At 36.8% G+C, this 24281-nt stretch overlaps 1 protein-coding gene and 1 pseudogene across 1 annotated transcript in view; one reads left to right on the plus strand and one right to left on the minus strand.

Annotated features, from left to right (window-relative positions):
* The window catches only part of LOC109843215 (threonine--tRNA ligase, chloroplastic/mitochondrial 2), a 17582-nt gene extending 5830 nt beyond the window's left edge, over positions 1-11752 (plus strand). The window contains exons 2-8 of the mRNA XM_020412153.1: positions 1253-1399; positions 1514-1661; positions 1767-2020; positions 3635-4012; positions 5254-5562; positions 5681-5881; positions 11269-11752. Coding sequence (XP_020267742.1) covers positions 1253-1399; positions 1514-1661; positions 1767-2020; positions 3635-4012; positions 5254-5562; positions 5681-5881; positions 11269-11532 — 1701 coding nt within the window. The 3' untranslated portion in view covers positions 11533-11752. The remainder of the gene's footprint in view (positions 1-1252; positions 1400-1513; positions 1662-1766; positions 2021-3634; positions 4013-5253; positions 5563-5680; positions 5882-11268) is intronic.
* Positions 23656-24281, minus strand: part of LOC109843972 — a 2806-nt pseudogene continuing 2180 nt past the window's right edge.

The following is a 24281-nucleotide window of genomic DNA, read 5'->3' on the forward strand; positions in this document are numbered from 1 at the left end:
GAGGGTAATGGATGTTACCCCCAAAGTCCTTCATGTTGTTATCGCCTCCCAATGTAATATTTTTGCCCTTCGACAAATCCTGTACGATCAAAATAAATGAAACATATACTCCTTACAAAGAAGTGCTCAAGAAGGTAGGATGGGGCTTCATTTCCCTCCAAGTGAGTGAGAATTGAGAGATGTAGTTGGTTATTCAGAGCTCTATGCTAATTGTTTCCTGCGGGTTAGGAGATTTCTTCATTGTTTGGTGGTGAAATGTGTTGTGTTAACAATCATAGAGTTAGACTACAATCATTATCTTCTTCAATCCTCCATATCTAGAAAACTAACAAATGTCTGGTGCTCAATGATAATGACATTACTTGCAATGCAAAATAGGTTTAATGCTAGTTTATGATAATGGTTTGGGAACTAATGTTTACCTTCGAGGTCTTAAACTCAATTCATAAACCAGCATTTAAACAATTTGACCATCTCTTTGATGTTGTAGTATTTTCTGAATCAACTTCCCCAACCAATCCCAATTTGAAGTAGGGTTATCAGAAACTTGAGTGAGCCTGAGTGACCTTTTTCCCCACATGGTGTACTAACTCAAACAGTTTTTCAAGTTTACATGTTTTCACATACACCTTTTGCACGTAAGTATGTAGAGTTGTTGGATACAGGAGAGTACAACTGTATTTTTGTTCTTGCTCCTATCCTAACTAAGAACAAGGTACCCAATACAATCTATCACTGTGCCTTTGGTAGATTGCAACAGCAACGGTCCCTTTTGCGTTGTGGATGGCTGACCAAATGCATAACATGTGAAGCAAACTAGAGCCTCCCTAATACTTTCTTTGAAGCCCGAAATCTTAGACTGATCTGAGCCAAATTGTTAAGTCACAACAGACAAATCAGAAGTTGTAAAATAAACTCTTGATTATGGGCTGCCAACTAAATTTGAGCTGAAATGTTAAGCTATATGATCTTGATCCCAATTCATGCAATCATAATAATCTTTCACGGGTTCCCTTTATTTCCTGTGGATCTAAATTTATATGCCAACTCTCATAACAATGTTCAAGTTGGTTGCGATCTCCTTCTAAAATTGTTTTATACTTTCTCATTTTGTTAATCTTACAAGCTTAATCTGAGTTTCCTTGAAGTAATCTATTTTCCATTCTCTCCCTGCTTAAATATGCATCTTGCATGTCTTGTATCGGTCTTATTTTAATTAATCTGAAATGATTTATTTACCATTTTTCTGCAGTGCGCACATGTGATGGCCATGGCTGTTCAGAAAGTCTTTCCAAATGCTAAAGTGACAATAGGTCCATGGATAGACAATGGTTTTTATTATGATTTTGACATGGACCCCTTAACGGATAAAGATTTGAAGAAAATAAAGAAAGAAATGGTGAGAATATCAAGAAGTTATAATTGAAGTAAGATGATGCATTTTTTTTTGCTGTGAGTATATTCATTACTTAATTGTTTCAGGGTACAGAATTCATTTCTTAATTCTTTGTAGGATCGTATCATTAGACGAAATCTACCGTTAGTCAGAGAAGAAGTTTCCAGAGAAGAGGCGCAGAAAAGAATTTTGGCCATCAATGAGCCTTACAAATTGGAGATTTTGGATAATATCAAGGAAGATTCGATCACAATTTATCATATAGGTTGAATTTACTAGTTTTATTGACCACTCCTTTTGTTCATGTGGTAACCCTAAAATTTATGCATATCTGACTAAAATTCTGTCACAATTCTACCTTTTGAAACAGGGAATGAGTGGTGGGATCTCTGTGCGGGTCCTCATGTTAACTCCACTGGAAACATAGATAGAAAGGCTGTTGAACTTGAATCTGTTGCTGGGGCCTACTGGAGGGGTGATGAAAGCAAGCCAATGCTGCAGAGGATATATGGTACAGCATGGGAGACTGAAGAACAGCTAAAAGCTTACCTTCACTTCAAAGAGGAGGCAAAGCGCCGTGACCATAGACGTCTGGGCCAGGATCTTGATTTATTTTCAATACAGGTTTATTAATCTTACTTTCAGATGGGTTCTTTACTTTATAAGATATGATAACTATTATTGGTAGTTGCATTTTCCACTTTGATAAGAGTAAAAGTCGGTAAACTTTCTAATATATAGTAAATGGTTGCATTACACAACCTTGCTTGGCTGTAGGTAGCCCTATTCTTGCAAAAGAGTATTTACCTTTTAACTTTTCTTTCATGATCCAAAAGTTGGAATGTATCAATATCTTTTCCTGCCTGTTTGATAAAGACATGTAGCTGGATATACATTTGGAGTTCCACAATAATCTCCTTCATGTTAGTCATGTTTCATAGATAAATAACCATAAACATGCATGGGAGTTGTGTCACAAGGTATTTGGACGAATCATGGACCTCTAGTTCTGCTACTGGCTTCATGTTACCTGCTTACTACTAATCCTCCTCAATATAATCTCAGATTCGGCCTCAACTTTTGTGCAATTAATTCTGAAGTCAGTTCTCAAAAAGAGTTCATATACGGCAAGGTCATTTTAGTCACTCTTCAATCTTTTCAAAAAATATCTGATTTATAGTCCATGGGAATTTTAATGCTTTTGTATTTATACCCTGATAGTTTGTCTGATGCCAACTGGAAGTATACTACATTGACTTTCCTTTGACGATAGTCAATGTAGTCATGCTTAGCAAATTCATTATATGAAATTCTAATGCTGTCCATGATCTGGCTACCAAAATTGCATTCTTGCAAACGCTTGTCTGGGCTTTCTAGGCTTGACATTTTACTGCTATATCATTTAAAACTCAAGTTTGACCTAAAATTTTGACTATGCTGCGGTAGGGATTTGGTGATGCCTATATATGTTGCGGCATCTGGAAGGCATGTCTAATTGATCTGTATCATGTGATGTCATATGCATCCGCGTATGTAAGTATATGCATGCATGCACATGAGCATGGGTACATGTGAGCGTACATGATAATTGTGTCTGTGTGTTTGAATGCGCATTTCATTTTTTATAACTTGGTTCGAGGATTTTTTTTTTGTACGCAATACATAGCTACTCACAAGGGGACATGCGTGTTTTATGTTAACAACACAATATGCTACACGCTCATAATTTCCCTGTTCTCTCCATTCCAGTTTCCTAATATCTGAATTTGAGCTGTCTTGTTTCTTTATAGCCTTATCCTACGGTTTGCCGAGGATCATTCGTTGGCTCCTTGGGACCATGCTAAACACCTTAATCTTTCATGTTGTGCATGGTAAGTTATTACAATGGTGGGATCTCATAATTTCTTAGGAAACCCAATATGTGTTTTTATGCTAGTTCTTTATTCACCTAGATAGACCTACAGTTGAAGTAGGCTTTGTAATTGGCAACTGAGATTTGACCACTGCTCTGGGGGGCATTATTCTTAACCAGAGGGCCCTATTTAATAGTTTTGAGAATGAAAGCCTTATGTTGGAGCATATTGCTTAATATTTATTATGCTTTTTCTTGCTTAATAGTTATTATGCGTTTTCATCATTCTCTTCTCTTTATTATCTTCTCTTGCATGTCATATTTCTAGCCTCGCAAACTATAAGTTCATATCCTGAGTCCCTCACCCTTATCCAAATATTTTGCAGGAAGATGCAGGTGGGGGACTGGTATTCTGGCATCCAAAAGGTGCTATTATCCGGCATCTGATTGAAGATTCATGGAAGCAACTTCATATGCAACATGGTTATGATCTTCTCTACACTCCGCATGTTGCAAAGGCAGAACTCTGGAAAATCAGTGGTCATTCAGACTTCTATAAAGAAAATATGTACGACCAAATGAACATTGAAGATGAACTCTATCAGCTTCGGCCAATGAACTGTCCTTACCACATACTTGTGTACAAAAGGAAGCTACACTCTTATAGGGATTTCCCAATTAGAGTTGCTGAGTTGGGAACAGTATACAGATATGAACTTTCTGGTAGTTTGCATGGGCTTTTTCGTGTGAGAGGTTTCACCCAGGTACCTTCCCATCAAGAGTTATTATTTTTCACTATGCTAAAAGGTGCATTATGACTTATATTAGTTTCACAGGATCTGTTTCTTTCTTGTATTCTGATTCCCTCATCTCCGGCTGTTGAACATTGGAAGAACAATATTTGATTTCACTTGAGAGATGTTTACACTTCACATTTTTGGTAATGAGGGGGAAAAAATATTTTTGGGTTGTAAGTCCCCAACAGAACTCTTAGGTTAATTAATGCCCTAGAATTTTTAATTAGTCATAAATCAGGCTACTTCTGTAATAATTCCCTAGTGAGTAACATCTGAGAAGGTTTGAATTGCTATCCCTTTGGCTCTTTACAACTGCATGCCTGTTGTCAGCCACCATCTATATAAGTTCAACTCTAATCTGTTTTTCTTTACCCAGTGTTGTAGTCCTTCATCCTTTCTTATTGTCCAGTTATCTTCATTTACCAGTATTCATTCAAAAATCCAACTGAAAGATGAAGGCAATCAATAGGTGAACTGCACATATATCCTCCCTTACTCCCCATTTTTGTCATGGCAACAAATTCCTGATAGAAAAGATCATCATGTGCGCCCTTTTTACCTTGTCCCATTGTGGATTTAGATATTCGGAATTTAGAAGATTCTACTCTCTGATTTAGGTGGCCTGGGGATTTTACTTCGAAGCCGAAGGGAAGAGGGGGAGACAGAAACGAAGGGAATCTCATGAAGAAATACATACAAAGGGCTTCGACAAACACATGCAAAGGGGACTTCTTATGTCCTTTTTTTGTATTGTAAATTCAAAACTCTCTTAATTCTTTGTCATTGATCTGCAAAGTACTTGAGCTCCCATCCTGCAGTAGCCAGATTTCCAGAATATTGGAAGATTTATTTTATGGCACGCTAGTGGTGCTCTATACGGAACCTGCTGAAGAGTTGAAGGGATTCTAATGTCTGTTTCTGTTATAAATTATTTTGAATTTCTCATTCTGCAGTAGATCAGGATATTGGAAGATTTATTTTGTGGCACATTAGCGGTGTTCTATACGGAACCTTCTGAAGAGTTGAAGGGATCTTAATTTCCATATCAGCCCTGAATTATGAATTGATTTTTGCAATATGTTGTGAATCATTTGATATGCATAATTTAAGATACTCTATCTCAAATGGTGCTGATTTTTTTCATGTGCATCTGATATATATTAAATGTTAACTCGTCATATCAGTCATGATTTTTGAGTTATATGCAGGATGATGCACATATATTCTGTTTAGATGATCAAATAAAGGATGAAATAAGGGGTGTACTTGATTTAACTGAAGAGATATTGCTGCAATTCGGTTTCAGAAAATATGAAGTAAATCTTTCCACCAGGCCTGAGAAATCAGTTGGGACCGATGATATATGGGAGAAAGCAACCATAGCCCTGAGACAGGCTTTAGAAGATAAGGGGTGGGACTACCAGATCGATGAAGGCGGTGGTGCTTTCTATGGTCCAAAGATTGATCTCAAAATTGAAGATGCTCTGGGAAGAAAGTGGCAATGCTCGACTGTTCAGGCAAGCTATCCATCTTTTTATATGATTTTATCCTGTTCTTTTAGTTGGCAGTTTCAGGTTTTATTCATCCACAAATCTCATGAGTTTCTCACAGAAAACCATTTATGTCATGTTACAGGTTGATTTTAATTTGCCTCAGAGGTTTGACATAACTTATGTCGATTCAAACTCTGAGAGAAGACGACCTATCATGATTCACAGAGCTGTTCTTGGGTCTCTGGAGAGGTTTTTTGGTGTTCTGATAGAGCACTATGCGGGTGACTTTCCTCTGTGGTTGTCCCCTATTCAAACTCGTGTTTTACCTGTTACTGACAGTGAGGTACGCCTTCGTGATAATGTTCAGAATTTTACAAAGATTAAGGGTGAACATATTTGGCCTCGTTATGTTGCTTCACTTGGATGTTTAGTATACGAATTTTTTGCCATACCTTTAAGAGCTTCTGCTGATTGGTCGATATTAGTTATAACACTTAACATTGATTAAGATGTGCTCGCTCCATATTTCTATGGTCAATGATCATATTTCTGATTCCATTCTTCTACCAATGATGTTTGACACGCGGTAGTTTGTTTTTATAGAGTCTATTCTGTGTAAAATGTGCATCCAGATCTGTGTGCACTGTATGGTGGCAGATAATTCTTTTTTTTAAACTATAAAGCAAATTTCTTTGGTGAGATACTTGTCTGAGCTTCTTTCTGGTTCATACATCCCATTGTGGTATAGTTTGCATCTCAATATTGTTAGGATTGTTTTCTTTTTTCTTTTATGGATGACATGTTTCATTTACTTAACCGTTTACTTACAGAGTTGAGCTAGTTGTACTCAGTTCGGAGACAATATAATGATTAAAAAAAGATAAATCATGTCATGTGCACTTTTTACTTTAATAGTCAAATGTATCCAATTTGATGATTTCCAAAGGAGTTCTCTGCTTCTCTGAATCTTCCCCCCCCTCTGAATCTATTCTAGTTGCTTGCGATAAACCATGGCCTATTGCATGTTCCCATGTGATACAAGACGATTGTTGGCCATTGTCAGGAAATTTTTAGGATTTACTAGAATCTTTTTATTTTAATATTATTTGATGTAAATATTTATTTTTAGGTAATATTTTCTTAGGATTTGATTTTAGGATCTTTTAGTATCTTTGACAATTTATTTTGTTGGGGATTTTATTTTGTTTCCTTTTATTAGGATTTAATTATGATTTGTTTTAGTTTCTAGATTTAGTCTCTCTGTAAATAAAGTCGTAATTCTCCATGAGGAATTAGACATTGATAATTAATAAAAAATTGGGTTAGGAAAATTCTGGTGTAATGTGAAGTGTCTTTGGGGTGTGAAGTCCTTGGGTGTGTACTGTGTAGTAATGTATCAAAACCCTCTCCCCTTTAAATTATGCTTCTCGATCAATCCCTTCGAAAGAATCTGCAGCGTCCACCTCAAGGCAAAATACCCAAAGAAGCCGTAAAACCCTGAAGTGAACCACTGTTCACGGGTGAACAGTAAACCGCCTACTCTTCATCACCTGAGCAGTACCCTTACTGTCCATGTTGTTGAATATGACTTGGACTCAAATATCCTAATTTGATTAGGATTAAAAGTTTGACTTTGACAGGAAAGGAAAATTACAAATGAAATTAAATTCCAATTAGAAGAGTAGGATTTTAATAATTTTAGAAAATCTTGAGAAAGGAATCTTGTACGGATTAGAATTGGTCAAAAGAAGGAATTCTATATGAGCTGAAAATAGGAGGAAAGAAATCAGTAAATACCCCTTGAAAGGTTCATTGTAATATTGAGAAGAAAATGGTGAAGAAGATGAGGAAAAAGAAGAAAAAGGAGAGAGTGCTCTTGTGAGGATTTGCAAGGGGAAGGTTATTATTCTTGTAAGGATTTACAAGAAGCTTGAGTGATTACTCTTGTGAGGTGATAGCGAGATGAAAGTGTTTATGTATTATTCTTTTTCAAGTAATAAAGAAAACTCCCTCTTCTCCCGTGGATGTACGCATATTGCCGAACCACGTAAAATCTTCTTGTTTTGTGCATTGTTTGTTTGTTTCAAGTATGCACATTGCCGAATCACGTAAAATCTTTTGTGTTTGGTGTGTTGTTTGTCTATTTCGATTATGTTGCCATAAAGTTAAGGTTTTTCGCAATATCGTAAAAGTTAAAGTCTTTTTTGAGATCTAAAGTCGACTGGATTCCTTACAAGTGGTATCAGAGCTGATGGATGTTAGTTCCGAGATTCTCTTGACTCTTGGGCAAATAATCGCCATGTTTGTTCGAGGGAAAATTAGGGTTTCAAGCAATAGCGAAGGAGACAATGGCAACAAGGTTCAAGATTTGTGAGGTTATCAGTATTGCATAGGTGATCATACAAAGATCCGACAGAAACAATGAATGATGCCAGTGACATACAGTGAATGGTGTAGCGAAGATTTGCAAAGGGGCTCACAGAAAAAAGTGTTGAAGCGTGCGGGGAAGCACAAAACGACGGTGGATTCGGCGAAGGACTAGCTGATGAGCGGAGGCACAGATGCATACGATTCGTGTAGGCGGCCAATAGCGATGGATTTGTTTCCGCGTCTAGCGCAAGGATACAATGATGAGTTGGTCGTTAACAGAGGTCGCAAGCAAAAATGTAGAACAGTGCATGGGAGGTGCGTAAGGTATATTCGGCTGTGGAGAAGCATCGCTGGAGATGGTGAAGACGGTGTTCAGCAAGTCACAATCAGCGATGATCAGAACATCAGTAGGCACGATAGATGCCAGAAGTCGGGCAATTTGGCAGCTCAAGGCCAAAAAGAATGGCGGAACGGTTGAGGCACCAAACTGGCGGTAGACGACATAGTGAAGTGCTGAAGGAAGTCATATGAGGGGGGGACACGAGTTTTTTGTAGCGTTTGGCTTACGTGAAAGTGATGTGAGATTTATCAATATCTTAAATCTCAAATCAGACAGTCTAGGGATTGTCGGCAAACTCGGGAAATGGGAAATGGAGCTCTTTTGATCGATGAGTTGATTTTTAGATTCGTTTGGTGCTTGGAAGGTGATGATTAATCTAATGGCAGATAAGCGGTGTGCAATCATTGCAAGAGCAGATATATATGATTGAGATCAAGACACGACTTTGCTGAGATCGTGAAGTGATCATTCAGGTATTCATTCATGAGTGCAGAATGTAGTGTAAACTACAATAATACATGACATTAGGCAAAAGTCGTGAGAAAAAAATTCAAATGCTCAGTTGAGAAAGGCATGTTGTATCGGGTGCAGAGTGCGACGGTAGGCAACTTCAGGTGGAGGCAGTAAAGGAAACCATGGATTTGAGGAAGGTACTCAGCTTCAGGTTGAGGTCATGACAGATATTTAGTACTCGTGGATTTGAGGAAGGCAGTAAAGGAAACCATGGATTTGAGGAAGGTACTCAGCTTCAGTTTGAGGTCATGACATATATTTAGTACTCATGGATTTCAGGAAGGCATTCAGCTTTAGGTGGATGCCGTGATAGATGTTCAGATACTCATGGATTTGAGGAAGGCATGCGGCTCCATAGAGGTTGTGACAGATATTCATGCACTCATGGTTTTGAGGACAATATGCGACATAAGGTGGAGGTTGTGAAGGTGGAGATAGGCGACGAGCTGGTTCAATAAAAGCCAAGATGGAGATTGTTGAATATGACTTGCACTGAAACATCATAATTTGATTAGGATTGAAAGTTTGACTTTGACCGAAAGGAAAAGTACAAATGGAATTAAATTCTAGTTGGAAGAAGACTAGGATTTGGACAATTCTAGAAAATGTCTTGAGAACGGAATACTGTAGGGATTAGAATTGGTCAAAAGAAGGAATTCTACTTGAGCTGAAAATAGGAGGAAAGAAATATGTAAATACCCCTTGAAAGGTTCACTGTAATATTGAGAAGAAAATGGTGAAGAAGACAAGGAAAAAGAAGAAGAAAAAGGAGAGTATTATTGTGAGGATTTACAAGTGGAAGGTTGCTATCCTTGTGAGGATACAAAAAGCCGGAGTGGTTACTCTTGTGAGGTGATAATGAGAGGGAAGTGTTTATGTATTATTCTTTTTCAAGTAATAAAACGTCTTCTCCCATGGATGTATGCACATTGCTGAACCACGTAAAATCTTCTTGTTTGGTGTGTTGTTTATTTGTTTTGATTATTTCATCATAAGTTAAGTTTTTTCGCAAAATGCTGAAAGTTGAAGTCTTTGTTCGAGATCCAAAGTCGACTGGATTCCTTACACGTCTCATTGATGATTGCCTATGATCAACAAGCCTTTCTTTGCGTTAACGTCGTTTCTCCGATGAGTTATTGTGGTCATATTGAGTATCGTCAATGTCGGATCTCCTCCGATCGGCCTCCTTTGAGTTACGATATCACCTCGCCGAGTTGTCAATCATTCCTTCCCTCCAGTGAAGCTCCATTAGGACCTTACAATGTCGTTCAAGGTTCAACTCCTCACCGTATTCAAACATGGCTCTGGGGAGTTATCGAAAACTTAAAAATCTATCTGCTCCTTTCAGATCCCAATCAGTACCCGCCAAAGTTCACAATATCAAGAACCTCGTACTTTTTGATTGGATCCACATTGGCGTTGAAGGTAAAACATTTGAGAGCCTTCGACTTTCGGATCGGAGCCCCTACCTCGGTCCACATGACTATGCATCGAACAAGATATTAAAATATTTGCCTATTCATTTAGTAATTTTCATCCGAGGCTTGCACTTCGCCTCATTCCTTGAAGTGGGTCTCCTTGAAAATGCCGAGAGGCATACATGTGGAGCCATATAGTGGAACAACTGTGTTTTATGTACATGTCACATGGATATGGATAAGATAAGAGATAATTAGCAAATTGAAAATTTTAAAAGATACACATAAAATAGAAGTATCATATTGTGTTGGACACGTCTGACAAGGAACAGGTTTGGGCATTGCTGTGTCTTTGCTACATAGATGCACCGTAGTGAAAAGTGGTGTGGTATGTGAGTTGAGCCTCTTTTTTTTCTTTTTTTTTTCCGGTTTGGTTTACACAATAGTACTACTTTGACTATACAACAAATGCTAAGAAAACAATGAAGCCTCTGTGGATAAAGAAAGTCGTTCTTAGGGATGTGATACATTGTGTCAGCTTCATCAGAAGTTCATTGGGCTGATGCTGAACCAAAGCCGGGCCGGGCTAATTGTAACTGTTAATCCATAGAGTTCGACTGCTGTGCTGTCCACATATTGGAAACCATAGTTACATGTTTTTTTTTCCAAATGATAATTAACTCAATCAAACTACTAAAAGTGTTTGTTTCCCATCCCTCCTACTTTTTACTATGTTGGTCAAGGGTAATATTTGAGTGCTATATCCTGCACATCTATAATATATACCTTTTGTCAGGAATCTCCTCATAGTAGAGTATCCAGAAGCAAAGTTTTAGTGGTTTTGCCATTTTACCTTAGATTTGTTTATTGGTCCTTTTTGTGTGGGAACATGATTTAACAAAGAAACATAGATTGATTGTACTTAAAACAGCTGAGATTTGAGTCTTGTGAAGCGTTCTTTCTACGGGTCTAGTTTGCTAAGAAATGTGGCTTGATTAATATTATCCCGTCTTGTTTCAGCAGCTTTTGTTCAATTAAGTGTTATGTTAGCTCAGTTGGCATCTAAACCAAATAATATCAATGTTTCAGGTGAATTATTGCAGCAGTGAGGTAGTATTAAAGCTGAAATCCAGTGGCATCCGTGCAGAGCTTTGCCATGGTGAGCGTTTGCCAAAGCTAATAAGAAACGCAGAAAAACAGAAAATTCCTCTAATGGCAGTTGTTGGACCAAAAGAAGTTGAGACCCATACAGTAACTATTAGGTCTCGGTTTGGTGGTGAGCTTGGGACCATGACTGTTGAAAATTTTATTGATAAAATCCAGTCTTCCATTGAGAACCGAACCTCTTTATAGAGAATCATTTCCAAATTTCAGAAATACGTTTTGCAAACACAGTAAGCACACTTTTGCTCACTTAGAACTATCAAAAGGTCTTTTCCTTTACTTCGTGTAATTTTTTTTGGTATGATAAATTTATTATGTATCTGCGGATTGTTGAGAAAATGTATATGTGAACCATCCATTTCCTCAAGAATAATGCTGATATACGTGAATGTATATGATAAATTATTCATTTGTTCAGAGTAAGTTAAAAACAAAAACTGTTGTTAAATTGGTTTTAGGTGTCCTAAGGCTACAAATGATTAAGGTCTATGTAAGGTTTACTTCAAGATCCAAGATACCCTGGCCAACCTATCTTATGGGCCTAAATCAAAATCTTAAATCTTGAACTAGGATGAGGTTTGTTTTCTTTTCAAGCCTTAATTTAGTAGCTCCTCTTTAGCAGTTCTCTCAGCATAAAACAATCTTTTGTAAGAAATATTAATCATCTGATAATGCTTGCTAGCCCATTTTTAATTTTCAGATTGAATTTTATATGAGCAATCCCATTCATCATTTATGTATCACAAATGTCATATTTTTGGCAGTTTCAGTGTGTGCCTCTTTATGGTTGTATATTTAATGTGTATTTGATGGTTAAATTAATCCCTGACCCTCTTCTCAAAATATTCATTAATCATGATAATTCCCCATCTTGAATCTTTAGAACATTGTAGAAACACCTCAATAGAAAAGCAAACCAGGAGTTTAGCGTATATTTTCCCTTCAGAAACGATGTACTGTACAAATTAACTCACAAAATTAGCCCCTTACACATTTATTTCATCCTGAAAAACAAATCCACCTGCACACATGGAGAGAGAGAGAAAAGAATTTTATGTCAGAAAAATGTCATACATATGTGGTTGGTCGCAAGATGGAAATGTTTTACCTAATGTCGGAATGAGGAGTGTAGAGCTCCAATCCCTTCAATCTTCAGAAGCAAACCATCCTTTATCATATCCTTGATGTCAATATACCCAGTGGCCGACTAGGCTAGTTGGGCAAGGAGCAGATGACGTGAGTAGATGTGGCATTAGTAGATGTGAACTCAGTAATTGTGCTGCTTACAAAGCTGACAAGTGGAGGTACTGTGAGTGGTGGGGCTGCTGAGAGGAAGTGCAGATTGGCAGTGTACATCTGCACACTCGAGCAGACTCCATCAGCTATGGCAAAACCAGCACACAGTAGGAGAACACCCATGAGATCTTTTCGCACTTGTTCCAGTTTTCTCCTTCTTGCTTCTTGTTTGGAATCATGAGCACCAAAGCTGCCATCATTATCTGCACAGAAAGGTTAGTTCAAAATATTTCTTTTCTTGTGTAAATTTATTTATTAGGTTTTCACTTTCTGCTGAGAATACTTACACTGACAGCTCCATCATCCACCAGGCCATGAAATAGAGATCCCTAGCCAGGGAGTTCCTCTGTTACGCTTCTTATCATCTATAAAACTATCAATGACTGCATACGAACACCATGCATTAAAAAAACAAAAATGGGTAGTATAGGTAGGTGATATGTGAAAATCTGCTGCTTACTTGCTGATAGTCAAACAATTTCAGAGCCTAGAGAGTTTTAGTGATAGCCTTACTGTAAATACAGTTAGAATCATCTTCTCAGAAAAATCCACTGCTCTTGGTAAAAAGGAGAAACGCAGTAAACAGATGATCTCTAGGAGAGACAGCTGAGATTTTATATATAATTCTTGCGAGTTAAAAAATCTAAACGTGTTTTAATGTAGAGATGTGGGATTTAGTCTTGTTCTGTTAAGAAAGATGTAAATTATGACGTTAAACAACATTCACCATGATATACATAATCATACCTCTTTCAAGATGGAAAGAGAAAAAAATTAACTTATGTTAAACCACATGTTTACAAATGAATAAATTTTTTCCAATGAGAAAATAGTTGCTTTCAGTCTTCCAGTGAATAATTTGTGTTTACTTATGATAGCTGGTTCTGGGAATTGCATGGATTATATTTGTTTGAAGTGCATTTAATATTTTGGCAACGTTATGGATCATATGCGTGTCATCTATTGTGTTCATGAGGAACAGTAGAGGCAATTCCTACCTACATGTAGAAACGCATTCACATGCATGCTGACAGATCTTTATTGGCACACATGTGCACATGCACACACTTGAACATAAACAATTTGTAACACCCCACCTTAATATTATTGTTATTTTATTTTAAAGAATTATGGATTAATATATGTAATTATTAATGAGTATACATTAAGAAATAAATATATATTTATTTATCTATGGATAAATGTGTACAAGCTTATCTTATGGATAGGCTTAAGAATCAAGTATATATATTTATGGATAAATGTGTACAAGATTATTTTATGAATAAGCCTAAGAATTAAATATATATCCATGGATAAGTGTGTAAAAGCTCATCCTATGTGTAAGCATAATATATATTGATACCAACAAATAGGGGCTGAGCCTTCATTTGGAAATTGTATTCGGAGTTCGAAAATTTTAGAGTGCCTTAAAAACAAGTCTCGCCATGGTGAGATTATTGCATAAGTTATTTTCACATATTACCACGTTTCAATATCGCTTTACACATTGAATTTTACGTTTTACAATGTTTTCTTTCATCATATGCAAAGTACTTATTGATCGTTCATTGTTTAATTTTGTTATATTTACAATTGGCATATTCACGCATGCTACATACACTTTAGTGCTGCACATATTGATTAGTAACACTGAAAACGAACCATCAGTGTTAACTGACATTGATTGATCGGCATATATCCTAAATATGCAAGGCCTTGAGCTTCAAATCATTATCGTTATTGTTTTATCGTGGAATCGACGGGTAAAGTGGTCAGTGAAGTGTTTTGCATTTCATGGATTGCTTGAGCCTCAAATCATTATCGTGATCGTTTGTTCGTGGAATCGACAAGTAAAGTGGTGAAGTGTTTTGCATTTCATGGATTGTAAGCATCATTTCCAAGTCGATCAATCAATGTCAGTTAACACTGATGGTTTTTTTCAATGTTACCAATCAATATGTGCAACACTGAAGTGTATACAACATGCATGAATATGCCAATTGTGAGTATAACAAAATTAAACAATGAACAATCAATAAGTACTTTGCATATGAGAAAGAAAACTGTTGAATAGGAGGAATATTTCCTAGGAGATTTCCGTATATATCTCTAGGAAAGATTTATATTTTGAATAGAAGATATTCGGTTTTAACCAACCAGATATTTAGGGATGAGTGAGAATCAGGAAAATCAGGATTATTATTAGTGTACAGTTGTAATTTCCTTTTTTAGCCTTATGTATTTTTTCCTATTTAAGTAGCAGCTTTGTAACTCATAAATTGCGGCAATATATAGAAAATAATCAACTTTTTATTTTTCTCCTAGTTTTTCAACCATGTATCAGAGCTAACAGAAAAAACCTTAGCCGAATTTTTCTAATCAGCCTTTCACCATGTCTAACAAAACTTCTGAATCCACCACCTCCTCCACTAGCCAAATAAAACCCCATGATCCTCGGACTTCAAACTCTGAATCACACTCTGTTCAGATTACCATAATCCGATTGAATGGAGAGAATTTTCTTCGCTGGTCCCAATACGTGAGGATGTACATTCGAGGCAAGGGCAAGATCTACTACTTATAGGAGAAAAGAAGGAACCACAACAAGAGGATCTGTCGTATTCAACCTGTGATGCAGAGAACTCAATGGTGATGACTTGGCTGGTTAATTCTATGGTAGGACATTAGTTCTAATTACATGTGTTATCACACAGCAAAAGAACTATGGGAGAATGTCAACCATATGTATTCAGACCTGGGAAATCAATCCCAAGTCTATAAATTGACGCTGAAACTTGGAGAGATTCGCCAGGGGAAAGAAATCGTTACAAAATACTTCAACTCATTGAAGCGGCTATGGCAGAACCTTGATTTGTTCAATAATTATGAGTGGAAATCGCCTGAGGATTGCAATTAGTACATAAAAATCGTGGAAGACAATCACATCTTCAAAATTCCTTATTGGACTCAATGTCGAGTTTGATGAAGTGAGAGCTAGGATTATTGGGAGACAACCATTGCCCTCGATTGGTGAGAATTTTTCTAAGGTTCGAAGGGAAGAGAGTCGAAGGCTGGTTATGCTTGGAAGAAAGGAGTCCATTGGCACTGTTGAAACCTCTGTCTTAATGACATTCGAAGCCAATATCAGAATAGCCGATGGTTCTTTTTCTCCTATTGCAGGCAAATATTTGGTCAAACTCTCTTCCTCCATTAATCTAAACTTTGTCATACATGTTCCAAAACTTGCTTGTAACCTGTTAGTTAGTAAATTATCCAAAGACTCTAATTGTCGTGTTATTTTCTTTGAATCCCACTGTGAATTTTAGGATCCAAACTCGGGAAGGATGATTGACAATGCTAAGATGATAGATGGTCTCTACTATTTTGAAGATGATATTTCTGAAAATAAAAAGGCTCAAGGACTAAGTAGTATCAGTTCTATTTCGATTAGAGAATTATGTTATGACATTTTAGACTAGGGCATCCTAGTTTTCCCTATCTAAGAAAATTATTTCCTACTTTGTTTAAAGGATTGGATTGTTCATCTTTGTATTGTGAGAACTGCCTATCTAAGAAAATTATTTCCTACTTTGTTTAAAGGATTGGATTGTTCATCTTTGTATTGTGAGAACTGTTTTTTATCAAAAAGTTATCGTGCTACTGTTTAAAGGATTGGATTGTTCATCTTTGTATTGTGAGAACTGTTTTTTATCAAAAAGTTATCGTGCTAGTTATTCACCCCGACCTTATCAAGCTTCAAAACCGTTTTATCTAATACATAGTGATGTTTGGGGCCCTTCTAGGGTTACAACTCTTTCTGGAAAACAATGATTTGTGACCTTTATTGATGATCACACTCGTTTGTGTTGGGTCTACTTAATGCATAGAACAATCTGAGGTAGAAAAATTATTTAAGGACTTTTACATGTTAATTTAAAATCAGTTTCAAACATAAATTGGCATCCTTCATATAGATAATGGAACCGGATATTTTAAAGAATTCTTAGGAAGTTTTTTGACAGAAAAATAAATTTTTCATCAGTCTACATGTGTTAACACACCTCAACAAAACGGAATAGCTGAAACAAAAAATAAGCATTTACTTGAAGTTTCTCGTGCCATCATGTTTTCTACGAATGTTCCTAAATACTTATGGGGTGATGCCATCCTAACAGCATCATATCTAACTAATAGGATGTCTACCCTTGTTCTTAATTTTGCTACACCCCTTGAATGTCTCAAAGGTTTTTTCTGAAACTCAGATTTACTCTAATCTACATTTAAAAGTTTTCGGATGTACTGTGTTTGTCCATTTACCTAGCAAACTTCGGTCAAGTTGGATCCTCAAGCTAAAAAATGTATTTTTGTTGGATATGCTCCAAGTAAAAAAGGATACAAATGTTTAAATCCTAAAACAAAAAAACTTTTTATCAGTATGGATGTCTCTTTCATTGAAAACCAACCATATTTTCAGAAAAATTTGTTTCAAAGGGAGAATAAGAGTGAAGAAACTTTTGGGAGATTTCTGATATTCCCTTACCTAAAACCATTGTCTCACATCCTAGTACCTTGGACACGGATATTTTTAAACAAGACAAAGAATTAGATAACCTTGATATTAATTTGCCAAACATAATTACATCTTCAACAGGGGAAGAAATACTACCTGTTCGGACAACTTCAAATCCTGAGCTTCTGGTTTATAGCAGGAGAATGACTCTTCAAAAGAGTAGAGAGCCTACTATTGTATCAAAGCAAGGCCAATCAGAAGTCCCGAGTGATGACTCACTGATTACTCAAGATACTCAAAATTCTAACTTGTCTGCAATTGTCTCTAATAATATAGAATTGTCTAGTCAAGTTCCTGACAATTCTAATCTGCCTATAGCCCTTACAAAAGAAACCCGAACCTGTACCCATCATCCCATTGCAAAATTATTTTCTTATGAAAAACTGTCCCATAAACATAAAGCCTTCACTTCAAATATGTCTCACTTTTGTTCCAGGAAATATTCAGGAAGCACTAGATGATCCGAAGTGGAATTCATCAGTGTTAGAAGAGATGAATGCACTAAAAGGCAGCAAAACGTGGGAGGTAGTTGACTTGCCTAGAGGAAAGAAGATTGTTGGGTGCAAATGTGTGTTTACCATCAAGAGTAAAGCTGATGGAAGTGTGGAAAGGTACAAAGCAAGACTTGTGGCAAAAGGTTTTACACAAACCTATGGCATTGATTATCAAGAGATATTCGCTCCTGTAGCAAAGATCAATTCTATCCGAGTCTTACTGTCATTAGCCGTCAACTTCAACTGGGCATTACAACAGTTAGACATAAAAAATGTTTTTTTGAATGGAGACTTGGAAGAAGTATTTATGAGCCTACCACCAGGGTTCGAAGAGAAGCACGGCCAAAATAAAGTTTGCAAACTAAACAAATCCCTATATGGCTTGAAACAGTCCCCAAGAGCGTGGTTTGAACGCTTTGGAAATGCTATAAAGAGTCATGGATATCACCAAAGTCAAGTTGATCACACCATGTTCTATAAATACGGTGAGAAAGGGAAAATTGCTATTTTAATTGTATATGTGGATGATATAATTTTGACTGGTAATGACATTGAGGAGCTGACAAGATTAAATAAGAAACTTGTTGAAGACTTTGAAGTTAAAGACTTAGGAGCGCTGAAATACTTCCTCGGAATGGAATTTGCTAGGTCAAAAGAAGGGATCTTCGTGAATCAACGAAAGTATGTGCTTGATTTACTTAAGGAGACATGATAGCTAGGGGCTAAAGCCGCAGACACTCCTGTTGAAGTAAACCTGAAGTTAGAAGTTACCAAACCCGAGAATGTAGTTGACCGAGAACAATATCAAAGGTTAGTAGGAAGACTAATCTACTTATCACATGCCCGGATATAGCTTTTGCAATCATCAAGGTGAGTCAATTTATGCACTCTCCTGGACATGAACATTATGATGCAGTTTACATGATGCTAAGATACCTAAAAGGCTCACTAGGTAGACGACTCGTCTTCAAAAAACGAGACCATCTACAGGTGGAGGTATACACTGATGTGGATTGGGCTGGATGCACCATTGATAGGCGATCAACCTCAGGATATTTTACATTTGTTGGTGGAAACTTAGTCACTTGGCGAAGCAAAAAACAAAGAGTGGTAGCAAGGAGTAGTGCGGAAGCCGAGTTTAGAGCACTTGCGCATGGAATATGTGAAGCTTTATGGATAAAGAGACTACTGGAAGATTTGAAGGTCACTATCTCTTGTCCTATGAGAGTCTACTGTGATAACAAGACAGCCATTTCAATTGCTCATAATCCACTTCTTCATGATAGAGTCGAACATATAGAAGTTGACAAGCATCTCATCAAGGAAAAGCTTGACTGTGGTATGATTTGAATCCCTTATATCAAACTGTAGATATCCTTACTAAAGGATTACACAGAATAATGTTCGAAGACTTAAGATGCAAGCTAGCTATAGAAGACATCTACAAGCCAGCTTGAGGGGGAGTATTGAATAGGAGGAATATTCACTAGGAGATTTTCGTATATATCTCTAGGAAAGATTTATATTTTGAATAGAAGATATTCGGTTTTAACCAACTAGATATTTAGGGATGAGAGAGAATCAGGAAAATTAGGATTATTGTTAGTGTACAGTTGTAATTTTCTTTTTTAGCCTTATGTATTTTTTCCTATTTAAGTAGCAGCTTTGTAACTCATAAACTGCGGCAATATATAGAAAAGAATCAACTTTCTGTTTTTCTCCCAGTTTTTCAACTAAAACATTGTAAAACGTAAAATTCGATGTATAAAGCGATATTGAAACGTGGTAATATGTGAAAATAACTTATGCATTAATCTCACCTTGGCGAGACCTCTCTTTAAGGCACTCTAAAATTTTCGAACTTCGAATACAATTTCCAAATGAAGGCTCAGCCCTTATTTGTAGTTGTCGATATATATTATGCTTACGAATAGGATAAGCTTTTACACACTTATCCATGGATATATTTAATTCTTTCGCTTATCCATAAGATAATCTTGTGCACATTTATCCATAAATATTTATATTAATTCTTAAGCTTATTTATAAGATAATCTTGTGCACATTTATTGATATATATAATTGTTAAGCTTATTCATAAGATAATCTTGCGCGCGCGCGCGCGCGCACACACACACACACACACACACACACACACACATATATATATATATATATATATACATAATAAAGGTATAGTTTAGTACCAAAATAACATTTTGTCTTGGCAGTGAGGTGTCCTATTTCCTATCCACCATATCTGTCAATGTCCCACCTACTCCACATCAGTGTAAATGTGGAGTTCCCGATTTTAATGAGTCAGAGGGAATTATTGTCACCTCACTACCAACACAAAAACTGTGTGTTTAATATAAGCATACTATTTTTCTTCATATATATAATTATATACATATCTGGATAATAACATATCCTATATAAACTAATAAATTATATTACCTATATATCTATAGTATGAAAAGGAGAAACTTTATGTCACTTAGTGGCCTGTCATCAAAGATTTCAATCCCACAGTCATTTGCTAGAGATCCTTGCATGATATGAATGGACTTTTTTATAATAGATAGTGGATGAATTTGGTGGACAAAGACTTGGTTTCATTAAGTTGAATAAGTTTCTTCTCTCTCTATCGTCTTCTCTCTCTATATACTGTTATATAAATACTAATATATAAATATACTATATAATATATAATACATAGTCATATATATAATAAATAATGCTGGTAGTGGAGGTGGGCCACCGATCCTTCCACTCATCTCAAATGGGGATCCACATTCACCATGGGTTGATGAGTGATGAGATGATGATACATACATTTGATGGTGAAGGAGATTTAAATGTATCTACTATCACTCACACTTTTTAGCTTGGTACAACATACCCATTTTTCACACACACTATCATATCGTCGCGCGGCGCGCGCCGCACACACACACACACACACAAACACATATAGTAATATAACATATTATACTAATACTATATCATAATATACTATATACTTAATATATAATGCATTAAATCTCTTCTCTCATTCTCGTCAATCGTTCCTCTCGTCTTATCTTATATAATAATATATCAATTAGATAAAGTATATGCGGCAATAAGTAACATCATAACTAAAAATTGTTAAATCATAAAGTATATCATGTATATTATTATATATATAAGTATATAGGTATAATTTATTGATAATATATTTACGTAACTCAAAAATATACGTAGAATACTCTATAATAAAATTAACTTCGTAATTAATAGACCACACTTATTACCACTCAAGTAAATCGACCGTCCGCTACCTAAACACTAAGCACAGCAAAGTCACATACATTATTGATGCTTCACTTATATCTTTTTCTTATCGCAGAAAATTAAAATCAGCACGCTAGATCAATTGTATCATCACCTCTTTCTCGAGCTCTTTTCTACATGACATCCCAGAAAGAAGTCTTCTTTTCTTTTCTCAACACCCATCTAATACTTATATATATCGTTATCATTACCCATTACTATCTATTCTAAACTCATTCTCATACATTGTTCCTTGCACCCATATTTACAGTCTTTGAAGTCAGTATTTCTTATTTTCTAATTGGATACTCTTAATATATAGTATACAACCCAATACGTATCTCAATAAACTTAACACGAATTATTTACAATTATGATAATTTTAGATATTATATACACGTACTGAACGGCTATATTATAGGCTTAATTATTAACGTTAACTTAACATTATCATAGATTATAATACATAATTCTTTAATTAAATAATAATTATTTAAAAGGTGGGACCGTTTCCATTTGAAACGAACTTGACCGCTAGCCTTATACACTGTAGACTGGATATTGATAGTATAATCTTCAAGAAATTGTTTTCCTTAACTTACTAATGACATTAGAATTGATCTCTATACCGTTGTTTTAAAAATTCATTTTACTGTGAACCTGTTGAAATAGTATAATTCTGTACGATCCTGTCTGTATTTTAATGTATGTGACATACAGTCTAATAGTCGTTCATGCGAAATTAGGTGGTTTTGCACAGCAGGGGGGGGGGGGGCGGGGGGGGGGGTCGGGGTGGGGGGGTGGGGGGGAGGGGGGCGGTGGGGGGTGTGGGGAGGGGCGGGGGACGACGGGGTGATGGGTCAGGAGGGGGGCTATGGGGTGGACGTGGCGGTGGGGAGTGGGGGAGAGGGACGCGGGGGTGGGGGGGGGGGGGGGGGGGGTGGTGATAGTTCAAACCAATGCCATCCTTACCTAATAACTGAAAGTTCTCTCTTCAAGCTCCCTTTATCCAAATAAGCAGAAAGCAGATTCTGAGAACCCTTTGGGATATGAAAAAGGCATAGCACACCCCATGGAGAAGCCAGAGGAAACCCGAAGAAGAACCGAGTACTAAAATTATCTCTGCTGGGAAAGAACAACCGCACATCCCTCACAATATGGGGTTAGCACCAGTACCAGTAAGCGCGGTCATCCTGCCAATAGCTGCTGAGTGGATTACGCCTAGTGTCACTGCCCTAGAGAACTGGTGCAAGTCGATATCATTCTCCTTTGGGGAATCTTTGAATGATTCCAGTGGATTGTCATCACTGCTGCTGCTGTGTTTTGCATCCACATGCTGATGAATGTGGTTTTCGCACAAACACGGAGGAGGAGCAAATGGGGTTTAGAGGATCCCCACGGAATAACCAAGGTACGTGTTCATTAAACAATTGACTTTGTTGAAAAACAGAAATGGAGGAGGAAAGAAACAAGGTCAATCTAACATGGAAAAAATATATATAAATTTGGTCTGCTTGATGTGACGATGTAAATGTGGTCTCCTTGATGTGAAAATGTGCTGTAACATTATCTAACACTTGAGGTAAGTTGTGTAAATATATATTTATTAACCCGGCTTTAGACTTGATAGGGTTCAGTTTGGTTTAAAGTAGTACGTTCTCACCCATGCTTGGTTAAGCCTTTAATATTTTTGCGATGATTGAATCTGAAGTTTATTTGATTTGAATCATAAATTTTTTATGGTGTTGATACGATCACTGGGGCTTAAATGGAGATCTGATCATGAACGAGGCAATAGAATTTACCATGGCAACATTTCCTTTTCCTTGTTGCATTAAGTCGTGATGCAACACTACCTTTTTCCTTGTTACATTAAGTTGTGATGAAAGCTGATGTTGGCTCTTGCCAGTGCAACCCAAACTAACCCAAAACCAGTCTAGTTCAAATCAGGGCATTTACATTGCGATCGAAATTGTTTGCTTGTGTTTAGATTTAGTAGTTAGGAGCTAAGGCCAGTATGAATCGAGTCATTTGCTTAGTTGTTTGTTGCTCATGTGTTGGTTTAGCTTTAAAAGATACGTGTACTTCTGCTGCAAAGGTCCAAGCGGGAGTCAAGGAACCTATACATGTCCTGAGCTCCCTTGCATTAGCAGCCCAGGTTTGATGAATTGCACCGGCAACATAAATGAAACTTGGGGTATTAAAGTGTTTTTTTATAAAAATTTTGGGTATTAAAGTGCTGATTTTCATAATTTAATTGTAAAGGTGGCGAAACAATTGGGTATTTAAGTGCCATTAGGCCTTTTGTTTAATGTTACATGTCTTAGTATCTGTCCACGTGTTACTGTAAACTTAAATGAAAGGATCCTCTCTTTGTTTGTGATTTATATCCTTCTCAATACAGGAGAAATTGCGTCTTTATTCCTAATTGTTGATAATTTAGTAGGCTTTCAACTATCGTCACTGGTAAAAATGAAGAAGAGTCAAACTCCTCTGTTTTACTGCAGTTTTCTTTTCTTTCAATATATGCTAAATTGGGTGTTGGGCCCTTCAACTTCTCTCCGGCTTTTGCCATCAATAAATTAAAGAAAACAAGATATATTCTTAATAATGAGGCCTGTGAGTATGCAAAGCTTGTATCTAACAAATGTTAAAATCATAGCATTTAATTTTGGAACCATTAAAAACCATGATAACGACAACAACTCATAAATTCAAAAGAAAAAAGAAAGAAAGAAAGAATAAATAGAAAAAACTATTGCATGAAGAGAAAGGACTTCTACGATCTAAACTTGAAGGTCCACAATTGACTCTGACCTCCAATGCTTGGCCTTCTCAAATCCATTAATAAAATACTGAAAATCATCAATTGTCTGATCAATCTCTTCTTCTGTATTCATAACAAATGGGCCCAATTGTGCAACGGGCTCGCCCAAAGGCTCACCACCAACGAGCAGAAACCGAAGGGGCTTTGAAGCCCTATTCCACACATTAAGCCCATCTCCGTGGCCCAAAAGTAGAAGGTAGTGTGGGCTTATTGGGCCAGACTTTTCGGACCCGAAAACTCCTTCCCCTTCAAGAATGTAAACGAAGGAGTTCCATGTGGGTGGGATCGGTTGGCTTAAATGGGCTGAAGGCCGGAGAGTGAAGTCCAAGTACATGGTCGGAGTCTGGGTGTACACCGGAGACTTGATGCCCATACACTCTCCGGCAATGATCCGGACGTCGACGCCATTACCGGAGGCGAATGCAATCTCCTT

This window comes from Asparagus officinalis, chromosome 5, assembly GCF_001876935.1.
Source record: "Asparagus officinalis chromosome 5, Aspof.V1, whole genome shotgun sequence".
Taxonomy (NCBI): domain Eukaryota; kingdom Viridiplantae; phylum Streptophyta; class Magnoliopsida; order Asparagales; family Asparagaceae; genus Asparagus; species Asparagus officinalis.